At 45.5% G+C, this 27,359-nt stretch overlaps 8 protein-coding genes and 1 long non-coding RNA gene across 32 annotated transcripts in view; 7 read left to right on the top strand and 2 right to left on the bottom strand.

The window, feature by feature from the left end:
* The first annotated feature begins 194 nt into the window (after window positions 1–194).
* Window positions 195–6,379, top strand: LOC118503103 (putative polypeptide N-acetylgalactosaminyltransferase 9). Of its 3 annotated transcripts, none has more exons than XM_036036033.1 (5): window positions 195–318; window positions 3,678–4,028; window positions 4,096–4,669; window positions 4,740–5,314; window positions 5,388–6,379. In XM_036036033.1, the coding sequence occupies exons 2-5, from the start codon at window positions 4,020–4,022 to the stop codon at window positions 6,000–6,002; spliced, it is 1,773 nt and encodes a 590-aa protein (XP_035891926.1). In that variant the 5' UTR covers window positions 195–318; window positions 3,678–4,019; the 3' UTR covers window positions 6,003–6,379. The 3 variants fall into 3 exon arrangements, with proteins under 3 accessions (XP_035891926.1, XP_035891927.1, XP_035891925.1); XM_036036034.1 differs by lacking the exon at window positions 195–318 and adding an exon at window positions 1,364–1,460; XM_036036032.1 differs by lacking the exon at window positions 195–318 and having other exon boundaries at window positions 2,423–4,028.
* On the top strand, window positions 1,304–3,566 carry LOC118503104 (putative polypeptide N-acetylgalactosaminyltransferase 9). Its single transcript, XM_036036036.1, has 2 exons — window positions 1,304–2,366; window positions 2,423–3,566. The coding sequence occupies exons 1-2, from the start codon at window positions 1,676–1,678 to the stop codon at window positions 3,448–3,450; spliced, it is 1,719 nt and encodes a 572-aa protein (XP_035891929.1). The 5' UTR covers window positions 1,304–1,675; the 3' UTR covers window positions 3,451–3,566.
* On the top strand, window positions 6,379–9,088 carry LOC118503101 (putative polypeptide N-acetylgalactosaminyltransferase 9). The gene is made up of 3 exons (XM_036036030.1): window positions 6,379–7,267; window positions 7,331–7,495; window positions 7,566–9,088. The coding sequence occupies exons 1-3, from the start codon at window positions 6,664–6,666 to the stop codon at window positions 8,597–8,599; spliced, it is 1,803 nt and encodes a 600-aa protein (XP_035891923.1). The 5' UTR covers window positions 6,379–6,663; the 3' UTR covers window positions 8,600–9,088.
* LOC118503108 lies at window positions 8,859–9,763 on the bottom strand. Its single transcript, XR_004905125.1, has 2 exons — window positions 9,096–9,763; window positions 8,859–9,010 (listed from the first exon to the last, which is right to left on the bottom strand). It is a non-coding gene; the product is annotated as an uncharacterized LOC118503108 (long non-coding RNA).
* A 365-nt stretch (window positions 9,764–10,128) lies between these two features.
* LOC118503102 (putative polypeptide N-acetylgalactosaminyltransferase 9) lies at window positions 10,129–12,273 on the top strand. Its single transcript, XM_036036031.1, has 3 exons — window positions 10,129–10,817; window positions 10,885–11,049; window positions 11,123–12,273. Exons 1-3 carry the CDS (start codon window positions 10,226–10,228, stop codon window positions 12,160–12,162), a joined length of 1,797 nt encoding a protein of 598 aa, XP_035891924.1. The 5' UTR covers window positions 10,129–10,225; the 3' UTR covers window positions 12,163–12,273.
* On the top strand, window positions 11,933–18,648 carry LOC118503105 (putative polypeptide N-acetylgalactosaminyltransferase 9). Of its 2 annotated transcripts, none has more exons than XR_004905124.1 (5): window positions 11,933–12,897; window positions 12,957–13,121; window positions 13,186–14,875; window positions 14,933–15,097; window positions 15,156–16,223. XR_004905124.1 is itself a non-coding variant. In XM_036036037.1 (5 exons), the coding sequence occupies exons 3-5, from the start codon at window positions 16,483–16,485 to the stop codon at window positions 18,347–18,349; spliced, it is 1,749 nt and encodes a 582-aa protein (XP_035891930.1). In that variant the 5' UTR covers window positions 14,679–14,875; window positions 14,933–15,097; window positions 15,156–16,482; the 3' UTR covers window positions 18,350–18,648. The 2 variants fall into 2 exon arrangements, 1 of the variants encoding a protein (XP_035891930.1); XM_036036037.1 differs by lacking the exons at window positions 11,933–12,897; window positions 12,957–13,121 and adding exons at window positions 17,073–17,237; window positions 17,298–18,648 and having other exon boundaries at window positions 14,679–14,875; window positions 15,156–17,014.
* Window positions 14,368–15,777, top strand: LOC118506187 (putative polypeptide N-acetylgalactosaminyltransferase 9). Its single transcript, XM_036042978.1, has 4 exons — window positions 14,368–14,875; window positions 14,933–15,097; window positions 15,156–15,666; window positions 15,768–15,777. The coding sequence occupies exons 1-4, from the start codon at window positions 14,368–14,370 to the stop codon at window positions 15,775–15,777; spliced, it is 1,194 nt and encodes a 397-aa protein (XP_035898871.1).
* A 27-nt stretch (window positions 18,649–18,675) lies between the features above and the next one.
* LOC118503106 (alpha-amylase A-like) lies at window positions 18,676–26,926 on the top strand. The gene has a single exon (XM_036036038.1). It carries the CDS (start codon window positions 18,704–18,706, stop codon window positions 20,225–20,227), a length of 1,524 nt encoding a protein of 507 aa, XP_035891931.1. The 5' UTR covers window positions 18,676–18,703; the 3' UTR covers window positions 20,228–26,926.
* The window catches only part of LOC118503099 (protein kinase C, brain isozyme-like), a 62,081-nt gene continuing 59,500 nt past the window's right edge, over window positions 24,779–27,359 (bottom strand). For 20 of the 21 annotated variants that reach the window (XM_036036016.1, XM_036036018.1, XM_036036007.1 and 17 more), the window contains exon 14: window positions 24,779–27,296. In XM_036036016.1, the coding sequence (XP_035891909.1) occupies window positions 27,144–27,296 (153 nt within the window). In that variant the 3' untranslated portion in view covers window positions 24,779–27,143. The remainder of the gene's footprint in view (window positions 27,297–27,359) is intronic. The other variant, XM_036036029.1, reaches the window with a different exon arrangement.

The following is a 27,359-nucleotide window of genomic DNA, read 5'->3' on the forward strand; positions in this document are numbered from 1 at the left end:
GCATTTAACAATACAGGAAAGAAAAGAAACATGCAAACAAACAAGCGTAAGGTAAGCAACAGGGAAACACCTTATCACGTTGCGGAAAAAAAGTAATTTCAAGCGCCGTTCGATAAATAGCGTGTGATGGGACCATATGGACGTGGATTAACCATGCGCCAAAGCGACTGTGAAGCATTTCTTATCGCTTAATCGTGTTGCTTCGTTTTGTTTTTTGTTATAGAATTGTTCAAATTGTGCTGCATGGTAGCATGGAACTGCCGCGTACTTGTAAAGTGAGTGTCAAGTTGTCCTGTACAAGTGATTTCTGGTCTTTGGGTAAGTTTATAGAAACATATTTGAGTGAGGAACTAGCTTGCGAATATCTTTCCATGTGGTTGATTTCGCGTGCATCACTTCTACTAATACCATATCCAATGTGTTGTAGTTCACAAACCTTTTCAAATGATAACTACGTGTTTGTTGTGTTTCGGGGTGGTGATCCACAATACAATGCGTTGAGGAGGTATTGATAATACACTCAAGCAGTTTAATAGACGAATAGAGTGTCGTGTAAAGTTCTTGAAGGTGTCCCGCATATCACTCGCTGAACACTAATTATACCGCATGATCGCAAACGGAAGGTTATTCCAATGCGGGTTATTAAATCGTTGTCAAATTTGTCACTCATTTGTGTTTCGTTATGTGTTTTTTTTTATTAATTATTTTTTGAAATTTTATGTGAGCGCTCCTGCTTCAAGCGCTTCGTTTTCTGAAAATGTATTGATTTTGACAGACGCCGACTTCAAAAGTCAATGACTGCGTCTGTCAAAATCCATACATTTTCAGAAAACGCAACGCTTGACGTAGGAGCGTTTACCACTGCCTGAGGACTGACTAACCAACCAAGTGGAATAAGACCTCCTTCCTTGCTTCCTTGGCACTACAGCCTCTAAAAGTCTCGGATTGCCATTTATAGCTTTCTGTGACTTGATTTTACTACTCATGAAAATCAAAGCTTATCATAGCTTATCAGAGCATTTAAAGTTTCCAATTTATGTGGTGCTCCCTGTTCATAAGAACATTTCTTGTATTTTTCTATTTAAATTTTGATACCTCTTCTCAAAATGGAAAACATACGACCATATTCTGGTCAGAGTCATCGATACCACATCGGTACGTTTAGTGTTTGCTATCGCGCCTGTAGCAGTTCCGTGAAGAACTCATCGTAGGTAGATATCATTTTATCAGAAACATTAAAGTTGACTTGCTTCACACACTCACACTGTGACATACACACACCGTTGGTGTTATCAGCTATCGAGCAGTTGGCCGGCAAACCACCTCGACGGCTTCATTAGGTCATCCTTCCCACATTTAGTTGTTCCTACAGCAGACAACAGTATGCGCGGTGGTCTCCATCCGTACACCGCTGATGACGTTTTTACACTCGTTCATCATTTTTGGTGGTCCGAAAAAAAGTAAAACAGCGTAACAAATGAAGCTACTGAAAAGCTTCATTCGGCAGAACATTTGTCTGGTTGAGTGTCTGGAGTCTCTTGTGCGGCACACGTAGCACTTTGCGCTTATCATTGTAAATCTAGGTCTAGTCTGGAGGTAGCTATGCGCACGATCGCATCGTTCACGTTTTGGGCGCACTAAAGCAGAACGACTCTCTACATTGCAATTTAAAAGAATGGCATCGTTGCTTACTGCGAAGAATCTGTTTTTTGTGCTAGTGTTTTCGTTGATCGGCCTCACCTACTGGATAGTGACAGTGGAACGTGACCCCTCCAACGATACTGCTGCCTTAGAAGAGGAGCTCATGCTGAGCAATGCTAGAGATCCAGCACGTGTTTTCGATCCGAACGGAACTCCGGGAGATATGGGACTGCCGGTGATCTTGCCAGAAGAATTGTCCCCCGAGGTAAGCGCACTCGTGCGCAAGGGTTGGAATGAACAGGGACTCAACCAGTTCGTTTCTGACATGATCCCGCTACGCCGAAGACTTCCGGATGTACGGGATGGTTGGTGTCGAAGTGAAGAGCAAGCGAGAAGAGAACGTAACATTGGACCAGGAACATTGCCACCCTCTGCAATAGTGATCGTGTTCTACAACGAAGCCTGGTCGGTGTTGCTGCGTACCGTGCATTCGGTCATCGACAGGACACCGACCGAGCTTATCGACGAGATTGTGCTTGTAGACGACTGCTCCACAATGAGCCACCTAAAAGACCAGCTGAGTAGCTACATAGCCTCACTGGACAAGGTACGCTTGGTCCGATCCTCCGAACGGATGGGTCTTATCAGGGCGAGGCTGTTTGGGGCGAAATCGACCACGTCTAATATCATCACATTTCTCGATGCTCACTGTGAAGTTATTGAAGGTGAGTGAATGTCCGACGTTCCATTGCATTTTCACTACATGCCTGCTGTATTTTAGGTTGGCTGGAAGCGTTAATCGCCCACGTTGCGTCAGACGAAACGATGATCGCCATACCGGCTATTGATTGGATCCACGAGGACACGCTTGCCTTAAACGCACAGAACTCAGTCAAGTACTTTGGTTCGTTCGATTGGTCCCTCAACTTCCAGTGGCGAGCCAGAGAGCAACGGATAAAATCCGCATCCAAAAACGGTACCGTTTTCATCCATCCGGCTGCGCCCTACGACACACCCACCATGGCTGGAGGACTTTTCACGATTCACCGAACGTATTTCCAGCGACTCGGCTGGTACGATGAAGGAATGGAAATCTACGGCGGTGAGAACATGGAACTTTCCTTCAAGGCGTGGATGTGCGGTGGAAAGCTCCAGATAGTGGCCTGCTCTAGGGTAGCACACATCCAAAAGCGTGGCCATCCTTACTTGCGCGAGATCGTTGGAGGTCTGGCGCTGGTCAGGCGCAATTCAATACGGCTCGCAGAGGTGTGGTTGGACGAATACGCAGACTATTACTACGAAACGTTTGGAGGACGTTCGAAGCGCGGTAACTTCGGGGATGTATCGGCACGGAAAGAATTGCGTCGACAACTTCAATGTAAACCGTTCCGCTGGTACCTCGAGCACGTCTTCCCGGAACAGTTCGACCCGAGCAGGGCTGTAGCTCACGGAGAGATACGTTTCGAAGGTAAGACTCAGTATCCGCTGTGTCTCGATTGGCCAACACAACTGGCACTGGTCGGATGTCATGGTACCGGCGGTCACCAGCTTTGGTACCTCACGAAGCAAGGTGAGGTGATGCGAGATGACAACTGCCTCGATTACGATGGGAAGGCGCTCACAATGTACCGATGTCACGGTATGGGAGGCAATCAAGCGTGGAGCTGGGATCCGGAAACGAAGCTGCTCAAAAAACTCTTCTTCGACCGTTGTCTGCAATGGGATCGGGACTTTTCGCTTCAAGTTTGTGATCCGAATGAACCGAACCAGAAGTGGATGATGCACAACTTCAAACCAAACAATCTGTGATACGATAGCGCTTAAAAAAAAACACCTCACAGGACTCAAGCCAGCAAAACAAATACAAACACACTATAGCAATGAATGAATTTAGTGTGGCAAATATAACTGACCAACCAAACAAACGCACGGTCTTCTACGATTCTGATGGTTGTGAAAACAGACAGAAATGGTTGAATGGATGAACAACTTTTTCCTCGGAAAAACAGTTGCCCTATTTGTTTTCTTATCCACAGCAAAACGCATTACTTCTCAGCAGTTAGAACGAACCGGCAAAAGTTCCCAAAAGTCGTCAGAGGTGGTCGTGCTTATCAAACAGTAGGTGTGTTGTTTCGTATGTAATAACTCCGAACAGCAGGTAGCGGCAGAACGGCGTTGTGGATGTGTGCGGGCAGGTCGGCTGTGACAGTACACGCTTTTACGAGCTGATAAATTGTACTGATTGATAACAGAGCGCTGCATCGGCACTCGGCACTGCCCGGGCGTACAGAGGAATCGACTCCGAAGATGTGTCTCGCTCTAGTGATTAACTAAAACTGGCCCTGGATGGTACCCGGTCCGCGTGGATAACTTCAACCATGTACGGAGTAAGTTTTCCCCTATTTCCCTTTTGAAAACAATAACTCTAAATTTGTATTTTGCTTTAAATTGTAGAAGTATTTCTCCACGAAAAGGGACCTCGTTTGGGCGCTGGTTGTATTCTGCTGCTGTCTGGCCTTCTATCTCTACCACAACCAGCTGTCGGATCGGCTCGCAACGCTGGAGGAGTTCAAGCGCATACATCAAGAGGAGCAGCAACGGACAGCCGTTCGGGAGACAAGCTCGCTTGAGCCCGATTATGAAGTGGTCAAGTACGCTACCCATTACACACCTGTACCGGACGATGGGTGGATCGAAACACTACCGGGAGACATGGGAAAGCCAGTGATACTGCCGGACAACATTACCGATGCCGTTCGTCAGCTGGTCCAGCAAGGTTACGAAACTCAAGGCCTGAATCAGTACGTTAGTGATCTTATACCAGTTCGACGTAGATTGCCCGATCTTCGGGATCCTTGGTGTACGTCGGAACAGCGACTTCTCACCGCTCTACCACAAGCGTCGATCGTGATCGTGTTCTACAACGAAGCTTGGTCCGTGTTGGTACGAACTGTTCATTCCATCCTCGATCGCACTCCAAAAGAGCTTATCCGGGAGATCATCCTTGTGGACGATTATTCGAATCTGGGTGAGATTGAAATAAAAAAAAAACTGTTGCTTTCCTTCATGACACTAATGGCAAACTATTCCTAGCACAGCACATCTACGCACTCAGCTCGACGAGTACTTCAGCAGTTATCCGCTCGTACGCGTGTTGCGAGTTCCGAAGCGTCTCGGTCTTATTCGGGCTCGATTGTACGGTGCCCGGAACGCATCGTCCGATTTTCTCACCTTCCTGGATGCTCACTGTGAGTGTATGAACGGATGGCTCGAAGGTCAGCTGGATCAGGTAGTGCGAGATCCGCACACGATCGCCCTGCCGACAATCGATTGGATCGATGAGAACAACCTCAAGCTGGTCAGTGATAAGGCACCGGTGTTCTACGGAGCGATGGGATGGGGACTGGACTTTGAGTGGCGTGGCCGATGGGATCGTGTGCATAAGCCTGCCAACGAGCTGGAACCGTTCAGCACACCCGTAATGGCTGGAGGACTGTTCACCATTCACCGGAAGTTCTTCGCGTGGCTCGGATGGTACGATGAAGGAATGGATGTGTACGGTGGTGAAAACATTGAGCTATCGCTGAAGGCATGGATGTGCGGTGGAAGAATGCTAACCGTTCCTTGTGCGCGTGTTGCACACATCCAGAAAGCGGGACATCCTTATCTGAAGGTAGAGACTTATTCTTAGACTCATACGAACATAGAGGTAGTTCGTGGACATTAATGTAGTTATGCCTTTGCAGGATGTGAAAACCGACGTCGTGCGTACAAATTCCGTTCGCGTTGCTGAAGTGTGGCTGGATGAGTACGCACAGGTGCTGTACGGGATGTTCGGTGGTCCACAATTTCGTGGTGACTATGGAGATGTTTCCTCCCGCAAGCAGCTACGAAAAGATCTACATTGCAAGGACTTCCATTGGTACCTGGAGAATGTGTTCCCAGAACTAACGGAAGCGCTAGGCAAACGACCCGGACAAGGCACCTTCCTGAACGATGCTCTAGCTGGATCTCCTGGACACTGTTTAACGTACGTTAAGCCTAACAACACCGTCAGTATGACGCCGTGCGAGCAAGGAAACGTATGGCAGCAGTGGGTGTTTAGTTTGTATGGGGAAATCGGTACCGATAACAACTGTCTTGACTACGATGGCAACATGCTGCTTGTGTTCCATTGCCATAAAGCACATGGCAATCAGGAGTGGACATACAATGCCACCACGTACCATTTCGAGCATAAGAAGCATACGGGCAAGTGTTTGGATGTCGATGTGGCGATGAAAAAGGTTCGCATCGCCGTGTGCGATTTGAATCAACAATCTCAACGGTGGCACTATCCGGCCATCGAGCATAGGGTGTAGGATGAAGAACTCATGTGTGTTATATAGCTTATTTTGATCTTTGCTTGAAGCTCACTGTCAATGAAAAGGTGTCAATTAAGTGTTCTCTCAATAAAAAGACTCTGGATCGGCAGTACGTGTACAGTAAACCCGCTGTACGTTGTATCTTAAAGCTATTGTACCGAACTGCATCTGTTCATACAGAGGATGCTTTCATTAAACAACAGTGCAGCTTAATTCTCTTGCGTTGCGAGTTGCGTCAATTAGAAGACATCTGTACTAATACGCTGTTGTCTCAAGCCACACTTATCTGATCAATGATCACGCGAATACAATACTATGTTTGAACAAATGGAAAGCAATAAAGGGTACGAATAACATTTCCCTGCATTAAACAGGGCGCGCGCTTACTTGAAACATACATTATTCTAACCTTGTTGCATAAGTTGCGGTACCTCACCGGTGACAGAGCTTCCGAGACTACGTCTTATCACCAGTTCTAACCTACACGCAGACGCCGCTATCGTATCTCGTGCGCCGTTCACGGCGCTTCGTTCGTAGGTGCTCGGGACCGGTATAATACGTGCACTGGGCACACTTATCACAACCATTCATTCACATTGCCGCCAAAGCGCGGTCGGTCGGAGGAAACATCGGCCAGTTTGCTTTCGGCACCGACAGCATGCGGAATGCCGTACCGCTTGGATGTGTTCGCATCGCTGCTGGCCAGCGTCGGCGCAATCTCCTCGTACTGGTGGCCGTCACTGTCACCCTTGCACTTATGGTGGTTTACCTCGTGTACGACGTTAATCTGACACTTACACCAAAGAGAAACTTCCTGGCGCAGGCTAGCAGTGACGATGATGATTCGGAACTGGTCCGAACGTCCAGTGCGGCTGTGGTAAATCATGGGTTCGCTTTTGTCTACACATCCATCGGGCTGGATCCGAGACTTCCTACTCCGCCGGGTGATATGGGCCAACCGGTGATGGTGAACTTGACCAGTGAGCAGATCGATGCGCTTACACAGGAAGGCATTCAAACTCAAGGCTTCAATCAATACTTTTCCGACCTGATGTCCGTGAGACGCAGGTTGCCCGAGATTCGCGATCCTTGGTGTGCCGAACCGGGACGCTTTCTGGACAACCTGCCAAAAACTTCGATCGTGATCGTGTTCTTCAATGAAGCGTGGTCAGTGGTTTTACGCACGGTACATTCGGTGCTGGACCGATCTCCGCCTTATTTGGTGCAGGAGATCGTGTTGGTAGACGATTGCTCTACGTTAGGTAAGTGTGAAGGATGTAGTTGACCGCCGAAAGTGCCTGTATCATCTCTCTTACCGTCTGCAGCTAACCTCAAAACTCAACTAGAAGAGTACTTTCATCGATATGCAAAAGTACGCGTCATTCGGGCACCGGCCCGGTTGGGGTTGATTCGTGCCAGAATATTCGGAGCCAAACACACAACCTCCGATGTGATTACCTTTCTTGATGCGCACGTAGAGTGCACTGTCGGTAGGTTTGCTCTACGACTAACCACCATCAAATGCCTATCCTTTGCACGAATAACTACATCTACTTTCAGGTTGGCTGGAGGCACTGCTTGATGTTGTTGCTCGTAACTCCACGACGATTGCCATTCCAACGATTGATTGGATTGACGAGAAAAGTATGGCACTGGTAGCGAACAAATCAATTTCCTACATCGGTGCATACGATTGGGACCTTAACTTTGGCTGGTGGCATCGCTCGACTATGAAGAAGAAGTACAAGAACATGCTAGAACCGTTCGATACACCCGCCATGGCGGGCGGGCTGTTTTCTATCAATAGAGCGTTCTTCGAACGGCTCGGTTGGTATGACGAAGGATTCGATATCTATGGCATCGAGAACATCGAGCTGTCGATGAAGAGTTGGATGTGCGGTGGAAAGATGGTGACGGTTCCCTGCTCCCGAGTGGCGCACATTCAGAAGGTTGGTCATCCGTATCTGCACAACGAAAAGAAGGATGTGGTACGCGCGAACTCGATCCGCCTGGCCGAAGTGTGGATGGACGAGTACAAGCAGATCATATTCGATATCCATGGGATTCCACACTACCTGGAGGAGGAATTCGGTCCCATCGAGGATCGAAAAGCTGTACGAAAACAGGCCGATTGTAAGGACTTCCGTTACTACATTAAGCATGGCTTTCCAGAGATGAAGAATCCCTACATCACGGGAGCTTTCCGTGGGGAAATTCACAGTGATCTGCTAGGCAACGGTACCTGTCTCGAATATCGTCCGGATGACAATTTTCTCGGAATGGCACCATGTGACGGGAAGCAGCGAACGCAGTACTGGGCACACAACTACTACCAGGAGATCAATAGCTACCGCCACTGCCTAGACTTTACCGGTACCAGTCTTGCCCTGTTTGGTTGTCATCGAGCACGTGGCAATCAAGCATGGCGTGTGCAGACGGACGCGAAACAACTGCAGAGCATCAAGCACGACCGCTGCCTCGCCGTAAACACACTCACAAACGTTACGCTTACGATGCAAGAGTGTGATCCACAGAATGTCGCCCAAAAGTGGACGGTAACCTTCATCGAGTTGGATGTATCACCGTTTAGCTGAGCTAATCTCAATCGTCGTTTGCTCTGTACATGACTCTACAATCTAACCATTATACGTGTAATCGATAGCTTCCGTCTTATCTGGACCGCGGTACGATAAAGGCCCCGTCTATGTAAAGCTTCACGGTGCCAGATTAGGCGAGCTAAAGCGTTATCCAAACACGGTATACCCTGTTATCTGTCCTCTCTTTTTACCATACGTAATAATCCTCATCACCAACAATCTATCAAGAAGATGGTTCAGAAATGACGCAAAAAGAGTGACCGAACAGTATGTACAGTAGAATTTATTTTAACAAAACTTGAATCAAGCTTTTCAATGGCTCAAGTGTATCGACTCGTTTGTGAATGGTGATGTCAGTGTTTCGTTCAATTGTTAACCGAGCGCAGCGATAAGGATGAGTGTTAAATTCTGTAATATTTTTTAACAAACGACAATAAAAAAAACGATGGAATTTTTTGTAACGCCGCGCTGCGGTATGTAAAACGATACCAACCTTCAGCAATGTCGCTAATGCACACGATAAGGTCGATTGCGTCTGCACTGTTAACGTTTTGCTGTCGTCGGAATACATTTTTTGCTTCGCTCAACGACAGGATGTGTCACTCATTAAGAACCTTTTGCAACATCTGTCTGCAAATTGCAATTCCACCATAAAAACCTATTCAGTAGCATCGAATTGCATCAATCTCACCGCAGTTCGTTATCGCAGACAAATACACTAGATAACACACAAGTGCTTTGCAAATATTCGCACAACGTCCTGTGCGGCACGCTTTATCATTGCAGAAAGCAACGTTAAATATCGAAATCTGACAGCTGTCGTTTGATGTTAGATGCGAATGTGATAAGAACGTCAAACGTTGGCACCATCATTTCAAGGTGTGGGGCCGATTGTTTCACTATTTCTATCAGATGGCGCTTAAAAAGCAATTAATTAATTGCCATCTACATTCTTCGAGTCTTCATTGGGGGGGATATTATAACAAACCAAACCACACGAAGGTAGTAGAGGATAGTTCCACTTGGTTAGTTGTAAAGTTAAGTACACTAAATTAGCTCAGTTGTACACTTAGTATGATCCAGAAAAGCTGAAGAATATGAAATGAAATATAGGAGAACTTACAACAAAACAATATTCTTTAGCTATTTCTTTACAAGTTACCTCTTGTAAAGAACACGGTGGAGTAATGCGATTGGTTTTCTATTCAAGGCACAATGCAAAGTGCTGCACAATGCATACATGCATGCATAATGTAAGACGCCGAAGCGAATTCCAGCTCCCATGTTAACAATCAGACCTTCTGTGCGTCACTCGTCATAGACCTGTGGGTACATTATCGTTAAAACGTGCAATGTCTTGAAAGAATGTAGCTGTGTGCGTTATTTGACTCGATTTTCGAACAACGCTTCGCTGTGTTTACGAAAATTATTTTCCATTTTGACCATTTTAGTTGTTTGCTCCGTCACACTGTGCTGGTGCCAGTGTTTAAGTGTGCTGAACGTTATCGTAGGCTCACACTGTTACTTCGCAACAATTTTCGAATTTTTTCACAGTTCAGTATCCGACCAACCGTCATCAGAGTACGACAACGGCTCTGACACTGTCCGACGCTAGCTACCACCATGCGTAACAATTGTCGGAAGAATTTTGTGCTGGTAGTGAGCGTTTTCATACTGCTAGCGTATGTGTTCCTAACCTTATTCTACGACGGTGGTCGCGGACGTTTCGACAATGTGTTAAAGCGAATTGCGCTTGTCCAACAGCGAAACATGTCCAACAGAATTTATCCGAAAGAAGAAATACTCTCAACAACTTCTCCATCCACACCCAGTACAACGCTGTTCAAGTACGTCTATACAACGCTTGGACTCGACGCTAGATATCCAGTGCCTCCGGGTGATCTAGGAAATTCGGTGGAGGTCGACCATAACGACACCGACGTATCGAAACTGGTAGCAGATGGATTGATCGATCAAGGACTCAACCAATTCTCTTCGGATCTGATGTCCCTGCGAAGACGGTTGCCCGAATATCGAGACCCGTGGTGCCGTGAACCTGGACGATACCGATCCGATTTACCACCAACGTCGATCGTGATCGTGTTCTACAACGAAGCGTGGTCAGTGTTGGTGCGTACGGTGCACTCCATTCTCGATCGATCACCTGCTCGGCTAGTGCACGAGATAGTACTCGTGGATGATTTCAGCAATTTGCGTAAGTGTGACCTTGTGACCGATCTTCATGATCTATTCAGAACCGTTCAAGTTTTGGTAACTTGTAGCTCATCTGAAAACACAGCTAGAGGAATACTTTGCTAGCTACCCGAAGATCCGCATCGTTCGAGCTCCAGAACGGCTAGGATTAATCCGGGCACGAATGCTTGGTGGGAAGAGCACAAAGACGGATGTTATTACGTTCCTTGATGCACACGTTGAGGTTACTGTAGGTGAGTTTAAAAATGCTTGTATAACATTATCCGATTAGCATCTTATCATCTCTACACTACTCAAACCACTCAGGATGGCTAGAAGCGCTAATACAGCCAGTCGCCGAGAATTGGACCACGATCACTCTCCCGACAATCGATTGGATCGACGAGAACACAATGAAATACCGCGACGATAAGGCACCGACCTTCGTAGGTGCATACGACTGGGACCTTAACTTTGGTTGGTGGAGTCGATGGTCGTTAAAAAAGCAGTACGAAAACAAGATGGTGCCGTTCGATACACCCGCCATGGCTGGCGGGCTGTTTACAATCGCCAGGAAGTTCTTCGATCGAATCGGTTGGTATGATGAGGGATTCGATATCTACGGCATCGAAAACATCGAGCTGTCAGTGAAGAGTTGGATGTGTGGTGGAAAGTTGGTGACGGTTCCCTGCTCACGGGTAGGACACATTCAGAAGACGAGTCATCCGTACCTTGCCAAACAACCGAAGGACGTTGTGCGTGCGAACTCGATCCGCCTGGCCGAAGTGTGGATGGACGAGTACAAGCATATCATTTTCGATATCTACGGCATTCCAAAGTACGCTGAGGAGGAGTTTGGCTCGGTGGCAACACGCAAAGCCATCAGACAGAGTGCTAACTGCCAGTCGTTCCGATACTACCTGACGAACGTTTTCCCCGAAATGCACAACCCGCTGGTTGCGGGTGCGTTTCGTGGGGAGGTTCACAATGCGGCGTTGGGCAATGGCAGTTGTTTGACGTATCGGCACCGTGATAATTTCATTGGCATGGCACCTTGTGATCACCTGGAGAAGGATCAATTTTGGACGCACAACTACTATCAGGAGCTGAACAGTTACAGAAATTGCATCGATGCCGTTTCGAATGTAGTGGAAGTGTACATGTGCCACAGGCTGCGAGGCAACCAGGCATGGAATTTCTTGGTGGAAAGCCGTCAGATAGAGAGTGCAGAGCACAAGCTCTGTCTAGCATTGAATTTGAAGACAAACACGACCCTTGTTCTGGAGAAATGTGATACAACGAAGCTGAACCAACAGTGGGACGTTTCATTCATCGACTTGGACGTTTCAATGCTGGAGGAACATTAATCAAGAAAAAAAAACTCAAGTTTACAGTAGCCGTGAGATTAATGTATCGAACACAATCGTGTTAATATACTTGGCGCTAAAAGGTCCCGACCTAAATCATTCCTTTTCATCTCACAAAGACGTCATTATTTTACTCGAAATACATCTGACCTCATAATAAACGCGTTCAACGCATGCGGACAGCGCATGATGCTGCATTTAGACGCGGGAACGTTCTGCTAACATCAACTTCGACTATGACTTTCCTAGCCTGCGCAAGATGGCACCTTATAACAGTGATCGTGCTAGTGGTAATGTTGGGAGTTAATTTGATATACTACCGAAGCAACGATGAATTAAAAAAGCACATCAGTGTCTGGAAGTTTAATAAAACCGGCAATACTCAAGAGCCGCAAAGGACACCATCTCATCTGCCAGGACATCAAGGAATCGCAGTGCAATGGGATTCTTCAGACAAAGAAATTGTCACCTTTGTGCAAGAAAGCATAAAACAGTATGGCTTCAATGAGTATGCATCGACCCTCGTATCAAGCAGGCGATCCTTACCAGACCTAAGACATCCTGACTGTATCACCAGCCAGCGAAAGAACCTAACGCTACCGAGGACATCGATCGTAATCGTGTTCTACAACGAACCGTGGAGTGTTCTTTTGAGAACAGTTCATTCTGTGCTCGACAACTCTCCGACGAATCTCATCGATGAGGTGCTACTGGTTGACGATTATTCCTATCTGCGTAAGTTGACTTTTTCCTGGAAAAGTTACTCAAGTAATTTATCTTCTCAATTTCTTAAGCATTCTTGAAGACTCAACTGGAAGAATATTTTAGGAGCTACGACAAGGTCCGTATACTACGTGCGCCTGAACGGCTGGGACTGATACGGGCAAGAATATTTGGTAGCAAGAACACAACCTCACCGGTACTCACCTTTCTGGATGCACACGTTGAATGTACGAAGGGTGAGTCACAGACTCCTTTTTGAATAAACTTTAAATCACTCTTAAAGCATTCTTTTGTTTCAAGGATGGTTGGAACCTTTGCTAGAGCAAATTTCGGAGAACGATCAGACAATCCCTGTCCCACTGATAGACCGTATCGATGACACCGATATGCATCTAATTACGAACGTGTCTTCTGATCTGTTTGGAGCGTTCGAATGGGATCTCAACTTTGGTTGGTGGCATCGGTCCTTATTTTCACATCGAAGTACTCATCGGCCCAGCGACCCCTTCGAAGCACCAGCAATGGCGGGAGGACTCTTTGCAATCGCTAGACACTTCTTCCAACGTCTCGGATGGTACGACGACCAGTTCCGGGTGTATGGAATGGAGAATGCCGAACTATCTATTAAATGCTGGATGTGTGGAGGAAGAATTCTGACCGTGCCTTGCTCTCATGTTGCGCACATTCGCAAGAGTGCCCATCCGTTCATAGACGATGGGCATCAGAATGTGACTTTCGTGAACTCTATTCGCGTGGCAGAAGTTTGGATGGATGAGTACAAGCAGGTGGTGTTTGACGTGAATGGCATTCCGGGCTATAGAGAAAGTTTGTTTGGATCGATCACCGATCGAAAGACTTTCCGTGCAGCAGCTGGTTGCAAATCGTTCCAGTACTATCTGCAGCGAGCCTACCCTGAAATGCCTTCCCCAAACGTCGAGGGACAATTTCGGGGTGAGGTGCACAGTGCTGCTCAAGGGAATGGGATGTGTTTGACAGTGGGAGCTTCTGCATCACCCAGACTTCACATGGCACCATGTGATAAGCGCAACCAAACACAGTATTGGACGCATAATTTCTACCGAGAAATCAACAGTTACAAGCGTTGTGTCGATGTAGGCACCTCGGGAACAGTACCAACTCTAGCTGTCTGCCATCGAATGCGTGGAGCACAATCCTGGAGCTACGATACGGTAAGCCTCCAGATTAAAAGTCTCGTGCGAGAAGTGTGTCTAGCTGTCGATGCCACAGCGAATAGCGATATTGTGACGCTAGAACCATGTGATGGTCGCAAGCAGACACAGCAGTGGAACGTCACATTAGTGAAGTACAATTTTTGGAAGCCCCTTCAATAAACCGGATACAAACTGCAAACACGCATGCCTCACAAAGCGAGCTCATTGTTCCTTCACACTCAATTCGTAGAACTTCACTTGTAAAAGAACAGTGTTGACTAGCTTCTCGAGTGTGTAAGCGTCGCACAACATGTGCTTCCGTGTGGTCATACCACATCAAACTGTTTTTCTTTTGTGTATCACGGTTGTATTCCTAATAAACATCGTCTTCTATCTGTACAAAGATGAGACACCGTACGATCAAAACCACTCCACAACATCCGGAACGCTTTCGATGCCGTCGCGTGTTTCGTTCCAAACGTCAACTCCTCCTGGCGATATGGGATTACCTGTACAGTACAACAAAACTGATCCTATGATCGTGGCACAGATAAAGCGATCCATGGTTCAACAAGGTCTCAATGAATATGCTTCGGATCTGGTGTCTGTGAGGCGTCGATTGCCTGATCTGCGAGATCCTTGGTGTTTTAGTGGGAGCAATCGATTACCGTCGGCGAGCCTGCCTGCCACATCCGTCGTGATAGTGTTCTACAACGAGGTATGGTCAGTGTTGGTTCGTACAGTGCACTCTGTGTTAGACCGGTCACCACCGCATTTGCTTAAAGAAGTTATTCTAGTAGATGATTGCTCCAACTTTCGTAAGTAATGCGAGTAGGTTGTGCTTGATAATAAATAAGAATGTATTCTGTTTTCAGCCTTCCTGAAGACTCAGCTCGAAGAGTACTTCGAACCGTACCCGGTTGTAAAATTTATTCGAGCCACAGAGCGTCTCGGATTGATACGCGCTCGGATGGCTGGAGCCAAGCGTGCTTCTTCGGACATCGTGACCTTCCTGGATGCGCATGTAGAGTGTACAGAAGGTAAAGTGAAACTCACATCTGCATGATTCTCCCTACTCAACCTCAACCAATCGTTCAGGTTGGCTTGAGCCCCTTCTTGAGGTGGTCACCCGCAACTCTACACATATCGCCCTGCCAACGATCGATCGCATCAACGAGGAAGATATGAGCCTTCGGACAAACATTTCACTACTACTGGCCGGTGCCTTCGAGTGGGATCTTAACTTTGGATGGTGTGAAAGGAAGCAACTACACCGGCAGTATGCTCACCCATTCGAACCGTTCGACACACCAGCGATGGCGGGAGGACTGTTCACCATCAATAGGACGTTCTTCGAGCGGATCGGTTGGTACGATGAGGCTTACATCATATACGGAATGGAAAACATCGAGCTTTCGATCAAGAGTTGGATGTGCGGAGGAAAATTAGTCACTGTGCCGTGTTCACGTGTGGGGCATGTGCAGAAGCACGCTCATCCGTACCTTTTCGATGTGAAGAAAGATTTGGCGTTCCACAATTCAGCCCGGTTGGCTGAAGTATGGATGGATGAGTACAAACAGGTCGTATTTGACGTGAACGGGTTTCCTCGGTATTCGGAAAAACTATTCGGTTCGGTCGAGAAAAGGAAACGGGCACGGGAACGGGCCAAATGTAAACCATTCACTTACTACCTTCGACATGCGTTCCCAGAGCTCCATAAGCCTTCAATTAATGGACAGTTTCGTGGAGAAGTACGAAATATGGCGTTAGGTGATAAATCTTGTCTAACGGTGAACAAAGCTGGATCAAGACCGTACATGCGTCCTTGCGACGGGCTTGAAAAGAATCAATACTGGAGTCATAGCTACTACCGGGACATCAACTCCTACAAAGCATGTCTAGATTTCGATGGAGTGTCTCTCACTACTGCTATTTGCCACCGACATAAAGGCAATCAGGCCTGGATGTACGTGAGTGAAACGAAACAAATATGGAGCATGGCTCACAACAGATGCCTGTCAGCCAGTGAAATGGCTAGCTCGAAGGTAACTTTGGAAAAATGTGATGCTTCGATAGATTACCAGCGATGGTTAGTTAACATTGTGACTTATGATTTCTTAGTATAGCTGAACACGATAAAACTGTCTGTCATCGCCTAAGAAGAAACGTTCTTGTTCTTCACCAAAATTACACTGATGACTCTTACCCAGCTAAAGCAAACATAAACCAAGGTAAATTACCGCACAGTTTCGCTTCTATCCGAAATTGGATGAAGCAGAAGCTTAGTGTCAAAGAAACCCATTGTTCTTCGATAATATGCTAGCAGAAAAGGCTCTATTCATTAGACAGTATGGTGCCTGAACATCCTCAATGGTGATCTAAAATGTGCGATTAACTGTCAGTAGTCCAGAAGCAACTCCACCAGATGGTGAGAAAACGGAATTTGAGCCGCCTGTTCACGGTGTGTGTATATCTGACAGTGTTTGGCATATCATGCTTTTTATACAAAATCTACCTCATAAATAAATGGATGGACATGGAACTGTTGGGAAAAAGTCTTGATAAGTTTCAAGGCCACAGGGAATCTTCGGTACGTGCCTCAATGTTGAAGCTACCTTCTAACCGTATAGTTCCTCCAGGAGATCTTGGACGTCCAGTAGTGATGAACCTAAAAGACAACGCCACACGCAAGATGGTAAAAAAAGGTTTGGTAACATACGGATACAATTCGTACGCTTCGGATCTGATGTCCATCCGAAGACGCTTACCGGATATAAGAGCTTCTTGGTGTCGGGAGCAGAATCTCGCTGTTTCCCATCTTCCCCCGACTTCGATCGTGATTGTGTTCTACAACGAAGCCTGGTCCGTACTGCTAAGAACTGTCCACTCCATTCTAGATCGAACACCGGATCACTTAGTACACGAAATACTGCTCGTGGATGACTGCTCTACTGCAGGTGAGTTTACACAAAACGCTTTTTGCATTAAGAGAACTTTGAAAGAGCTCTTCAACAGCGCATTTAAAAACACGTTTGGACGACTATTTCGAGCGATTCCGGAAGGTACACATCATACGGGCACCAAAACGACTGGGTCTGATTGTAGCGAAGATTTTTGGTGCAAAAGCAACGACTGCCGGGGTCATAACGTTCCTTGACGCACACGTTGAATGTACAGTGGGTAAGCGCAGGACATTTTTAACCCGACACGCTATCTATATTGTTGACTTCTTCTTCACAGGTTGGCTTGAGCCATTGTTAACTGTGATCGCGAACAGTTCTTCCACCATCGCTATTCCAACGATCGATCAGATAGACGGGACCACTATGCAGCTGAATACAGATTTTGCTCCCCGGGTTGTCGGAGCCTACCAGTGGGATCTGAATTTCGGTTGGTGGGGTCGAGGTGCTATGAAGAAGCGCTATCCGAACCCATACGTCCCATTCGACACGCCCGCTATGGCCGGCGGATTATTCGCGATCGAGCGTACCTTCTTCGAGCGGCTCGGGTGGTACGATAAAGGCTTCGAGATTTATGGAATCGAGAATATCGAACTATCTATCAAGAGTTGGATGTGTGGTGGAAGGATGGTTATTGTGCCTTGCTCACGGGTCGCCCACATACTCAAGCATGGCCATCCATATCTGCTGACCGCTGGTAAAGATGTAATTATGAAGAACTCGTTGCGCTTAGCTGAGGTGTGGATGGATGAGTACAAGCAGGTGCTGTTCGATGTCTATGGAGTGCCTCGCTATTTGCCGCAGTACTTTGGAAAGGTTGATGATCAAAAAGCTGTTCGAACTAGAGCTGGCTGTGGAAGCTTCCGGGAGTACGTGCTCAACGCCTTCCCGGAGATGATGAACCCACTCGTACCGGGTGCTTTCCGGGGAGAAATACGAAATGCTGCCCTGGCAAAAACCCACTGCCTGACACATCATTGGGCAAACAACTCCCTAACGATGGCAGTGTGTGATGGTAAAGAAGGGCAACAATATTGGACGCACAACTTTTACCGCGAACTTAACAACTATTCAAGCTGTTTAGAAGCATCCGTTTCGCAAGGAAATGGGCTAATAGTCAGGCGATGTCATAGGAACGGCAAGACAGGCACGCAACGGTGGCAATATATGGTAGAAAGTGGGCAGATTAGAAGTGAAAAACTTGGCCACTGCCTTTCAGTGCGCGAGGAAGGCAAAGTGATTGCGATGGAACGGTGCCGATCGTCCGAAAGTCGTCAGAAATGGTTGGTGAATTTCATAAAATTGGATGTATCCATCTTTCGGTATTATTGATAAGGAACTCAGTAGGAATATGTAAAAAATATAGACCCAAATTATACAAGTAGCGCCTAGAGCTATGCAATGCTCGTTACTCTAAAACATTAACTTCCGACTAGTTTCCCGTACACAAAAACAAACATTACTCATCTCATTTTCACTATCCCCAACGCCCTTGTCCAACACCATGCCCTTAACCTTATTTTGTAATTACCTGTTCCGTAGCGCGGTGATGATCTGCCGGTTGATATCGAGCTCGTTGTATCACTTCCGATGACGTTCACTTCATCACACAACATCAAAGCCACCTTCGATTACTGTTTTAACGTCAATTTGTTTTTAGTCGGTCTCTCATTCATCCGCACGGTCATGCTGGTTACACTGGCACTGTTTTGCTGCTCACTCGCGGCGGCTCAGTTTGATACACACTTTAATACGGGTCGCCATACGATAGTGCAGCTGTTCGAGTGGCGTTACGAAGACATCGAGCGCGAGTGTCGGACTTATCTAGGTCCCAATGGATTTGGTGCCGTTCAGCTGTCTCCGGTGAACGAGGTACGCGATGGAGTGAGTTGGGAAGATCGGTACGAACCTGTTTCGTACAAGCTGACAGGTCGCTCCGGGAACGAGTCGGCTTTGCGGTCAGCAATCGAAGCCTGCAACAAAGCCGGCGTGCGAGTGATAGTGGAAGTAGTGTTCAATCATATGGCCCGACCAGAAAGCGGTTCCTCCACTCAGACACGAGGAACGGCGGGGTCTATCGTGAATCCGGCCGCCCGTGACTACCCCGATGCTCCATACAGTGCGGCGGACTTTAACGACCCCTGTCGGATCGTGAACCCATCAGATCCGCACGAGTTGCGCAACTGCTGGAAGGAGGATCGGCCCGATCTAAACCTCAGTCTGGCGCGCGTTCGGGAACGCATTGTGGGCTTCCTTAACCGTCTGCTATCGTTCGGCGTGGCGGGATTCTTTGTCGATTCGGCACTCTATATGTGGCCACACGATCTACACGCTTTGTTCACAAAGCTTCACAACCTAACCACGATTGGCGATGTTTTCCCACCTGGAAGCCGCCCATTTATCTGCCTCGATCTATCGTACCACGGTTTAACAGAAGCAGAGGATTCCCTGCGAACAAGATGGAACGATTACTCCGACCTCGGCGTGATCGCACAGGACCGCTTTGCGTACGACATTGGTGATGTCCTGCTAAAAAGGAAGCCGTTCCATTACTTCGTCAATCTGGGCACTCGACTAGGCTACGTACCGCGGGAGAAAGCGCTCATTTACGTCAACAATCCACAGCTTCAACGACTCACCGATGCGGACGGTGATCTTTGGGTCGTGTCGGTTCGCAACCGGCGGCCGTACCAGATTGGACTCGCCTTTATGCTTGCCCATCGATACGGAATGCCACGCATTACGAGTTCGTACGAATTCAGCAACGCTTCGCAAGGTCCACCGACCGATGGGCAAGGTAAGATTGCGCCTGTTCAACTTGATCAAACGGGCTCCTGCCGTCCACCCTGGATCTGTGAACATCGGTGGCCCGTTGTGCGGAAGATGGTTTATTTCCGCCATGTCACCAACGGAACGGGCGTACGTGCGTGGGTTGACAATGGTCAGAATCAGATCGGGTTTTGCCGTGATCGAGTTGGATTTGTGGCGTTCAATGCGGAGATTTCGCTAACGCTGAAAGCAAAGCTGTACACGTGCCTGACGGGAGGCGTCTACTGTGAGCTGATCAGCAGCGCGGACGACATGTTGGATGCGAATGGAAATTGCTCCGGAGGAAGCGTGCAGGTGGACGCTGATGGCCACGCGGAGATTTTCATTAACAGCCGACTGGAGGAACCGTTCATTGCACTGTTACAAACATTTCAACCATAACGAAAGGAGATAAATCGGCAAAAACGAGATAAAATCTACACAGAAAACCGCGCGACACAAACGTAGTGCACCGGCACGTAAACAAAGCTGTCACGAACTGCTGTTGACAGCCTGGAACATTTATAGGGTTCTCGTAAGCTGTCAGTCCTGGATCGTCAAGGTTATCCGCCTGAAAGTATGCAAATAGGTGTTTCCAACAGTCATCAAGTTCAAACCGATTCCCCACCAACGACGCGCACCGTTGTTTTGGTATATTTTGATGATGATTTTTCATTCGTTTGTTTTTAATCTCCCTTTATATCCTTATACAGCTTGATGTAGCACTCTATATTAGCTTCAAAATCGAATCACAACAATGAGAAGTGTTTGTTTTTGTTTTCTTTAATTGTTTGGAAACAGAAACACTGAAAGGTTCGTAATAATATGCGCTTCGCGTGTTTGTTTTTCTTTTCCCTTTTTTCCGTATCTCTCACGTGCCCGTTTTTTTCTGCTTCGCTGCTCTTTACTTATCTGTAAACTTTTCAGACCGTACATGCTCGCGCCAAAAGATTACACGTGCGTATATTCCTATTCGAAAATTCGTGGTACACGTAAAAAGTAATGTTTTTTGGTTCTTAAAGTTGTTAAAGAGCTTGTTCTGCGTGTACGTGAGTTTTACTATGCATTGATGTTCCACTTTGTTTGGTGACGGTGATTGAGAGGAAGGTTTTATCTTAAAATCTCCTTACAATAGCAACATCCAGATGGTTTTTTTTCTCTCTCTTTTTTTCTGTGTTGTTTTGTTCGTACTTGTTGACTCGATTTGATGGCATAAGGGAAAAATTCTCGTATGCTGAATAATTATCTCCTTTATATATGCTTCCTTACCTCACTTCCACGATTAAACCTGCTTAGTGGAGGGGGTGTTTTTTTTTCTTCTCTTTTGTTTACAATAAACAGGAAATACAGGCTAGAAGGAAGAAGACATCTTGTTTCGAAAGAGTACAACGATCGATGAAATATACGATTCCATTTCCTGTTTTGCTCGTTTCAACCGTTTGCTGTTTTCTTCTTACGTTTTGCGTCATTATTTACTCTTTATGGTTCATCTCACTTTTAGGTTGGTTTTTTCTTCTTCTTCTCTGTGTTAATGTTATCTGTTTCTTACTTATTTTTCTCATCCCTTTGTTTTTTTGTTGCTTCCATCTCCGCAACTTGGGTCAATAGGCGTGTCTATGCTAGAAGAAGGTGTTACGGTTTCCCATCTTTGTTTTGTTACATTCAGTTAAATTGTAAAGTCTGTTCTCACTGGGTTTTTTTGTTTGTTTGTTTGCGTTAAGAGTCCAATTGTTGTTTCCCGTACGGCCATTGGTTTCGATCTTTCGAACAATATCGTGCCGCCGCTTATGCCCCGCATCGTACAACGTTTTGCTATAGATTTGTTTAAAAATTAAGGCAGTGGTGAAATAGAAATTGTATCCTGCATATACCATGTTCTTACGCTTGAAGCCCATACCTTACCTTCGAAAGCCTCGCGGCGCCTCTGAGCGTTCTGTTCAGTTTGTAGCTTTTGTTCTCATGTTCCGTGTTTTGTTTGTTCATCCTATCCCAGGGTCGGTTCTTCATTCCCATTTAGCTGACTGTTTACGTTTTCTCTTTTTTTTATTCACTTTAGTCGAGTGCAGTAAACCCGATCCGGTTTTTATTTTGTTTTTAAATTACTTTGTTCTATATTAATTGTCACCGTTTATACACTTTTCTTTATCGCCCGCAGCGGTTGGTTCGCCGTTGTCACACTAACCGCAGCCTGATAGTAAGCGTCAGGGAGCGGGACTTGGTGGGCATTTGGAGGGTGGGATATAATGTAAAATTTCGTAAATCACTCTCTCTCTCTCTCAACTAACTAACGCGGCGGTGATGATGAAACGAAGCAAATCTAGTTGTTGTAAGTTCTGAGCAGCTCAGAGAAACCTGGCTTATGAGGGGTATGGGTTTTTGGAGTGGTTTGGAGATACACGGGGTCCTCTAGCGGGTTTGTCCTATAGGAAAGACTACACTGTCAACGTTAACAAAACCACACCGGTGGGTTTTTTTATATAGAGAGAGTAATTAGTTGTATAAGGTAAATTTGTAGGTGCCAGTTACAAGGTTCACATTTCGGCTGCGCAATGCGTTCATCGCGTACCCGCGTCCCGTAGTAGTGTTGATGATGATTGTTGGCAATACCTTCGCATGCGTTCGCCATTTTTTGTCTTCTCTTTCTTTATTCCTCCTAACCGAAGCTCAGTTTGGTAAGACGTTTTCCTATCAGGTTCTCAAGCTTTGTTCTGTTTTACCTCGTTTTCCTTTTACCTTGGGAGTATTTATTTATCTGTTTTGTGTTATGTTGTTGTTTTTATTCGCTTTGTTTTACTCCTTATGTGTGTGACTTTTCTCGTTTTTAAGTTTTGTTTTTTTTTTATTCTAAGCTAAGAATCGCTTTCCGTTTTTCTTTTTTGCTTTGCTTTCTTACACGCAGTAACGAATTTCAATTTCAACGATTTGGCTGGAATTTCGTGTACAGATAATGTGTTTAAAGTAAATGCATGATATGAAGTAGGACCAATAATTTAACGCCGCCTTTAACAAGTAGCTCGTAGTACATAGAATCTAGTGAATGCTTGCTCACATTGCTCACAGTATATGCTCACAGGTAGTTAGATGCTAGCCTAAAAGTAACTCAATCGATTAGTTCCTTAAAAACGGGTATAGTTTTATAGCGGAGCTTCGAAGAAACGGGGTTGTCGCCACTAGTTCATAGCGTGGATTATAGCGACTGATCCACGACGGCTAGCGGACCTCTTAAGATAAGGTGTTAAGGTTTGTCTTGTTTTTCAAATTATTTTATCTGACAAATTGGTTATACAAGGTAATTCTTATAAGAAAATTTATCTCTAATTAGTGTGGCAACTTGAATTAAATATGGAAGTAAATAAACATAATCAAACACCTTTCTAACGATAAAATAGGCTTCGTTCTCTCAACCCGTTCAACCATCACACTAAAGCGACTCCATCTGACTGACTCAATTCCTGTCCCTGTCGTTGTGGGCTTCCGCTCCGAATTTGTTTCTTCTTCGCTCTTTAGACAGTACTCTGGAATGTTTACAGACTATACAGCGTTCGCACGAAAGTAAGAGCGTCAGGGGTTAGCTATCTCCCCCCCCGAGAAAGGTAGGCTCAGCAAGAAGTGTCGCCAAACGTGCGTCAAAACACCGACTCACCGTGATTTAGGTTCTGTTATGTCTTCTGTACTTCTTCAGTATCTTAAGTTACACATCCCTCTTTTTTTTTTGTTGCTCTCCATTCTCTTCTTAATGTATTCTCTAGTCAGTAGGTCACATTTAAACTATCTTTTTTTGTTTGCTTTAGTGTTCTGCTTCACTTCTACATCATTTCTGTCTGCTTTTATATCGTGTTATATAGATTGTCATTTTCGTTTACATTCACATTGAACGATTTCTCCTATTTCCTTCCTCAACCAATCATTCTAATCACATCGAAATGCCCTTTTTCTTATCATTCCTTCTTTTTTTGCAAGAGTTTTGTTTTCTTCTTTTCCGCGATTCCGTCTGATATGATCTATTAGATCGCTTTTGTAACTTGTTTGTTCTTTTCCCTCTTTTTTTATTTTCTCTTGTCTCAGTCCTAGTACCTTTCCTTATTTTACCATTTCTATTTCCACACCTTATAGCTTTCTTTCCCTCCTTGTCAAGTCGTTCATCTACTACACTCGCTCTCCAATACATCCGATCTCTGTCAGCTAGAAGAGAATTACGATTGCGCTTTCATTTGTATCGTGAAATAATATCGCTTTCCTTTTTGTTGTGTCAATTGTTTGCTGTAGTAAGTGTATGGGTGTTTTTTATGTGTATAGTTAGTGAATAAATTGCTTGTTTGTTTTTCTTCCTCTTCCAGGTGTGTTATACTTTTCGGAGATTCGGTGTTGCTCCTTCGACATGGGTTTCCACGTGAATCCACGATGAGCTCTGTTACAATCTTACACAATACACAATAAATAGGTCTCTCATTAGATTGTTTCGCACGGTTACAATGATTTTCAGCACGTTACGCTTTGGTGCATGAGTGCAGCATTTGTGTGATGTTGCTGTAGATGAGATTTGTGTGAAGTATTTATTCGGTAAGTGGACAGCTGTGCCGAGACTCACTCTGTCTAGTGCTATGGGTCTTAAACGCGTGTTTTAAGCTAACTTTCTTCTCCACAGCACTCTTGCTCCTGCCTGTGATACAGGGTAAAGTGATCCGTGTAGCGTGACTTGTACTCCGGTGTTTGTAAGCCCGGTTATCGGTGTGATGTGACCTCCATCTTACTCTATCAATTATGTTATGTATATTTCATTTTTCTTTCTCTCTCTCTCTCTCGTGTTAGTATTTAATCATATAATGCGCCGGAAATACATCGCTCCTGCCCTATCTGTCTTTGCTAGTGTTTCTCCCTTTATTTTACCTCACATTGGTTTTTTGCTTTATTCGATACATATATAAATATATCAGTAAAGTGCAAGATTAAAGCTCCTTTTGGTTGTTCATAAACAGGTTTCGAGAGATAGAGAGAGAGACGGTGATAGAGAGAAAAAGAGGAAGAATCTGAGTGTGTGTGTTTAAGTGTTCAGAAAAGGGGATTCGCAAGAGCAGATGCTCATGGCGGGTGTGAGTGTCAGTATAGTATGCAGAAAACTCTCGTCAGGAAGCAGAACACATCCTGACGCGAAAAGAGTCGGAAAACGGAAACATTCTCTCGATCCTCTGTCTCTTCGGTGATTATTATACGGTAATATTACTATTATTGCTACCAAAAACGAGTATGTATTCGACAATTTCTACCGATTAATCGCGAACGCGTGCCCGGATCTTATGTTGTGGTGCTTTCCCATTTTTTTTTGTTTGTTTTCGCTCTGATTGATTGATTGTGTTGTTCTGTGGCACGTGAGTTACACATCACTCTACCCTCGGTTACCTTTGCTGATCACGGGTTTGGCGGCATTTGCTCTACCAACTACACAAACGCCAAGAACCCATCCATTCCTTCGTTCGGAATTTCTAACACTACAAACATCAAGAATCGCAGACCTATCTTTGTGTATGCTGTGTAGAATGAGAATGTATGTGCTCCTATCCCCTCGCATTCGGAACATTCGCATTTAGCTTTGCTTCAATTTAACGTTCTATATAGTGAAAAAGTGGTGTTTTCTTAGTACACACGAGACCTACACATGGTTTGATCCTGTCTTACGTGTTGTATTTTCTTCTTTAATGGTTAATTGTATAATGTGTCCACTACCATCTGCTTTTCACTCTTCCCCCAGTTTTGCCTTCGAACCGAACGGTTTTAAAGGTGCTGCTAGTGCTAGTGTAATGGTTGTTGTTGTTGCTTGTTCTTTATCCCAAACCCCAAAACCTCCCATTTGTTTGGAGTCGAGAGAGATGTCTTCTGCCTGCTGGTTTTGTCTACGGTCGCCTGCTGGGAAAAATTTTGCTGAGTAAATATATTTATAGGGCGTTTCTAGACTCTTATTGGCCGCACCAGGGCCAATTAAAACGTGATCTGTGCACACAGCCAAATGGAGCATTTTACTGGTTGTTTGCTTTGATAGTTAATTGTTATTCTGTTTGGTTTTATGGTTTCACTACCGTTTTTTCGAAAATAGTTTCGTTTTTTTTAAATCTAATTTTGCTTCAGAAGACAAAATAATATTCAAGTACGGAAAATATCCCTTTTCGAAGTGGAACCAATAAAGCGTAACGAAATCTCGAATTAAAGTGGCCTTTTCTCTTGATCTAGACCGAACATCCTGTGAGGATTTGTTCCTTCGCTTTTTCGCTTTTGTATGAGCCCGTTGCGCACGTACGCCATATATTTGTATTTGCTTATATAGTATAAAAGTGTGTAGATTTTAACAAGGTGCAGATGGTTTTTAAAGTGTGCACCAACCGCTATCGGACAGAGTAGGTTCGATTTTTTAAACACACACACACATACACGATCGGTTGCTCGATTGTGCCGAGTTCTGGAATCAAACCTCCGCTGACCGATGGTCGGTTGGGCCACGGCAATGAGTGTAAAAGTGGTATTAGTAGATAAAAGTGTGAGTGTGTTTGTTTCTTTTTTGGCAATTACATTCCCTCACCTAAGGCCGGTACAGCAGGATCGTGACGCGTACACGACAAATCCTCGGTGCCCTTCCTTGTTTTACTAGCTAAACATGTACAGGAGAATATACGAGAGTATCGATTTGAGTTCTTAAAAACGATCAGTAGAAGTACGAGTTTCACTTTTCGGTTTTTTTCTTTCTTGTAGAACGAATTGCTTATTTGGGTAAGGAAAGTTTTTTGCAACAAAGCAAACAAATCGACGCAATATAAATCTGCCCGCTAACACTCGCTTAAGTCGCGCCGGCAAGCCTCGCTTGCGGCGCTTATTTAACGCTTACTAACAAATTAACAAACAAACTATCGAAACGCGCGAAAATGGGAAGACGATAGAGATTTGGGAGGGAGAATGAGAGAGCGTAAAATAATTCCTCTCCATTGCTGTCTGATTCGTAAGAAAGGGAACGATGAATAAGGATGCAAATACTGGCATAAACATAACACATGACTCCACCCGCTGACCCATGCTGACTGGACTGGCGATATAACACGATGGCTACTTAGGACATAAGAATCTCTTTGGATGAGTGCACGCGCGAAATAACAACAGCTAATTGGGCGGCGGGTGGCAAGGACTAAAATAATTAAAACATTTAAAAACAACATAATAAAATTATCCTACTCAACCGCAACAAAGCGCACAAGCATTGAGCATCCGCCAGTGCCGAACCAAGAGACCCAATCCGAAGCTGACGAACTGAAGCAGTTTTGGTGGAACGTTCTCGCGCTTAGACGTACTGCACAAACTCGGGGTTGAGATACGAGAAGCCGTTGAACTCCGTCTGATCCAGGTTCATCATGAAGAGCTTATCGGTCGGGGTAAGATCGGTCTTCTCGGATGTAAACTGTCGATCGAAGTTGGACACATCCTTGCGATGTTTCTGTAGAGGGATAATTGATGCAAAAGTATTATTGGAGCTTCAAGTCAAAACGGGTTTTGGGAT

Source organism: Anopheles stephensi, chromosome 2, assembly GCF_013141755.1.
Source record: "Anopheles stephensi strain Indian chromosome 2, UCI_ANSTEP_V1.0, whole genome shotgun sequence".
In the NCBI taxonomy this organism is placed as follows: Eukaryota; Metazoa; Arthropoda; class Insecta; order Diptera; family Culicidae; genus Anopheles; species Anopheles stephensi.

What these genes read in the sequence shown, in the direction of transcription:
- LOC118503106 (XM_036036038.1), top strand. Translation starts at nt 18,704, where the DNA reads ATGCTGGTTACACTGGCACTGTTTTGCTGCTCACTCGCGGCGGCTCAG.
- LOC118506187 (XM_036042978.1), top strand. Translation starts at nt 14,368, where the DNA reads ATGTGCTTCCGTGTGGTCATACCACATCAAACTGTTTTTCTTTTGTGT. An exon ending in AGATGATTGCTCCAACTTTC is followed by an intron (nt 14,876 to 14,932) that starts GTAAGTAATGCG and finishes TTCTGTTTTCAG; the next exon opens with CCTTCCTGAAGACTCAGCTC. An exon ending in GCATGTAGAGTGTACAGAAG is followed by an intron (nt 15,098 to 15,155) that starts GTAAAGTGAAAC and finishes CCAATCGTTCAG; the next exon opens with GTTGGCTTGAGCCCCTTCTT.
- LOC118503104 (XM_036036036.1), top strand. Translation starts at nt 1,676, where the DNA reads ATGGCATCGTTGCTTACTGCGAAGAATCTGTTTTTTGTGCTAGTGTTT. An exon ending in TCACTGTGAAGTTATTGAAG is followed by an intron (nt 2,367 to 2,422) that starts GTGAGTGAATGT and finishes GCTGTATTTTAG; the next exon opens with GTTGGCTGGAAGCGTTAATC.
- LOC118503101 (XM_036036030.1), top strand. Translation starts at nt 6,664, where the DNA reads ATGCGGAATGCCGTACCGCTTGGATGTGTTCGCATCGCTGCTGGCCAG. An exon ending in AGACGATTGCTCTACGTTAG is followed by an intron (nt 7,268 to 7,330) that starts GTAAGTGTGAAG and finishes TACCGTCTGCAG; the next exon opens with CTAACCTCAAAACTCAACTA. An exon ending in GCACGTAGAGTGCACTGTCG is followed by an intron (nt 7,496 to 7,565) that starts GTAGGTTTGCTC and finishes ATCTACTTTCAG; the next exon opens with GTTGGCTGGAGGCACTGCTT.
- LOC118503105 (XM_036036037.1), top strand. Translation starts at nt 16,483, where the DNA reads ATGGTGAGAAAACGGAATTTGAGCCGCCTGTTCACGGTGTGTGTATAT. An exon ending in GGATGACTGCTCTACTGCAG is followed by an intron (nt 17,015 to 17,072) that starts GTGAGTTTACAC and finishes GCTCTTCAACAG; the next exon opens with CGCATTTAAAAACACGTTTG. An exon ending in ACACGTTGAATGTACAGTGG is followed by an intron (nt 17,238 to 17,297) that starts GTAAGCGCAGGA and finishes TCTTCTTCACAG; the next exon opens with GTTGGCTTGAGCCATTGTTA.
- LOC118503102 (XM_036036031.1), top strand. Translation starts at nt 10,226, where the DNA reads ATGCGTAACAATTGTCGGAAGAATTTTGTGCTGGTAGTGAGCGTTTTC. An exon ending in GGATGATTTCAGCAATTTGC is followed by an intron (nt 10,818 to 10,884) that starts GTAAGTGTGACC and finishes GGTAACTTGTAG; the next exon opens with CTCATCTGAAAACACAGCTA. An exon ending in ACACGTTGAGGTTACTGTAG is followed by an intron (nt 11,050 to 11,122) that starts GTGAGTTTAAAA and finishes CAAACCACTCAG; the next exon opens with GATGGCTAGAAGCGCTAATA.
- LOC118503103 (XM_036036033.1), top strand. An exon ending in GGACGATTATTCGAATCTGG is followed by an intron (nt 4,670 to 4,739) that starts GTGAGATTGAAA and finishes TTCCTAGCACAG; the next exon opens with CACATCTACGCACTCAGCTC. An exon ending in CGGGACATCCTTATCTGAAG is followed by an intron (nt 5,315 to 5,387) that starts GTAGAGACTTAT and finishes ATGCCTTTGCAG; the next exon opens with GATGTGAAAACCGACGTCGT.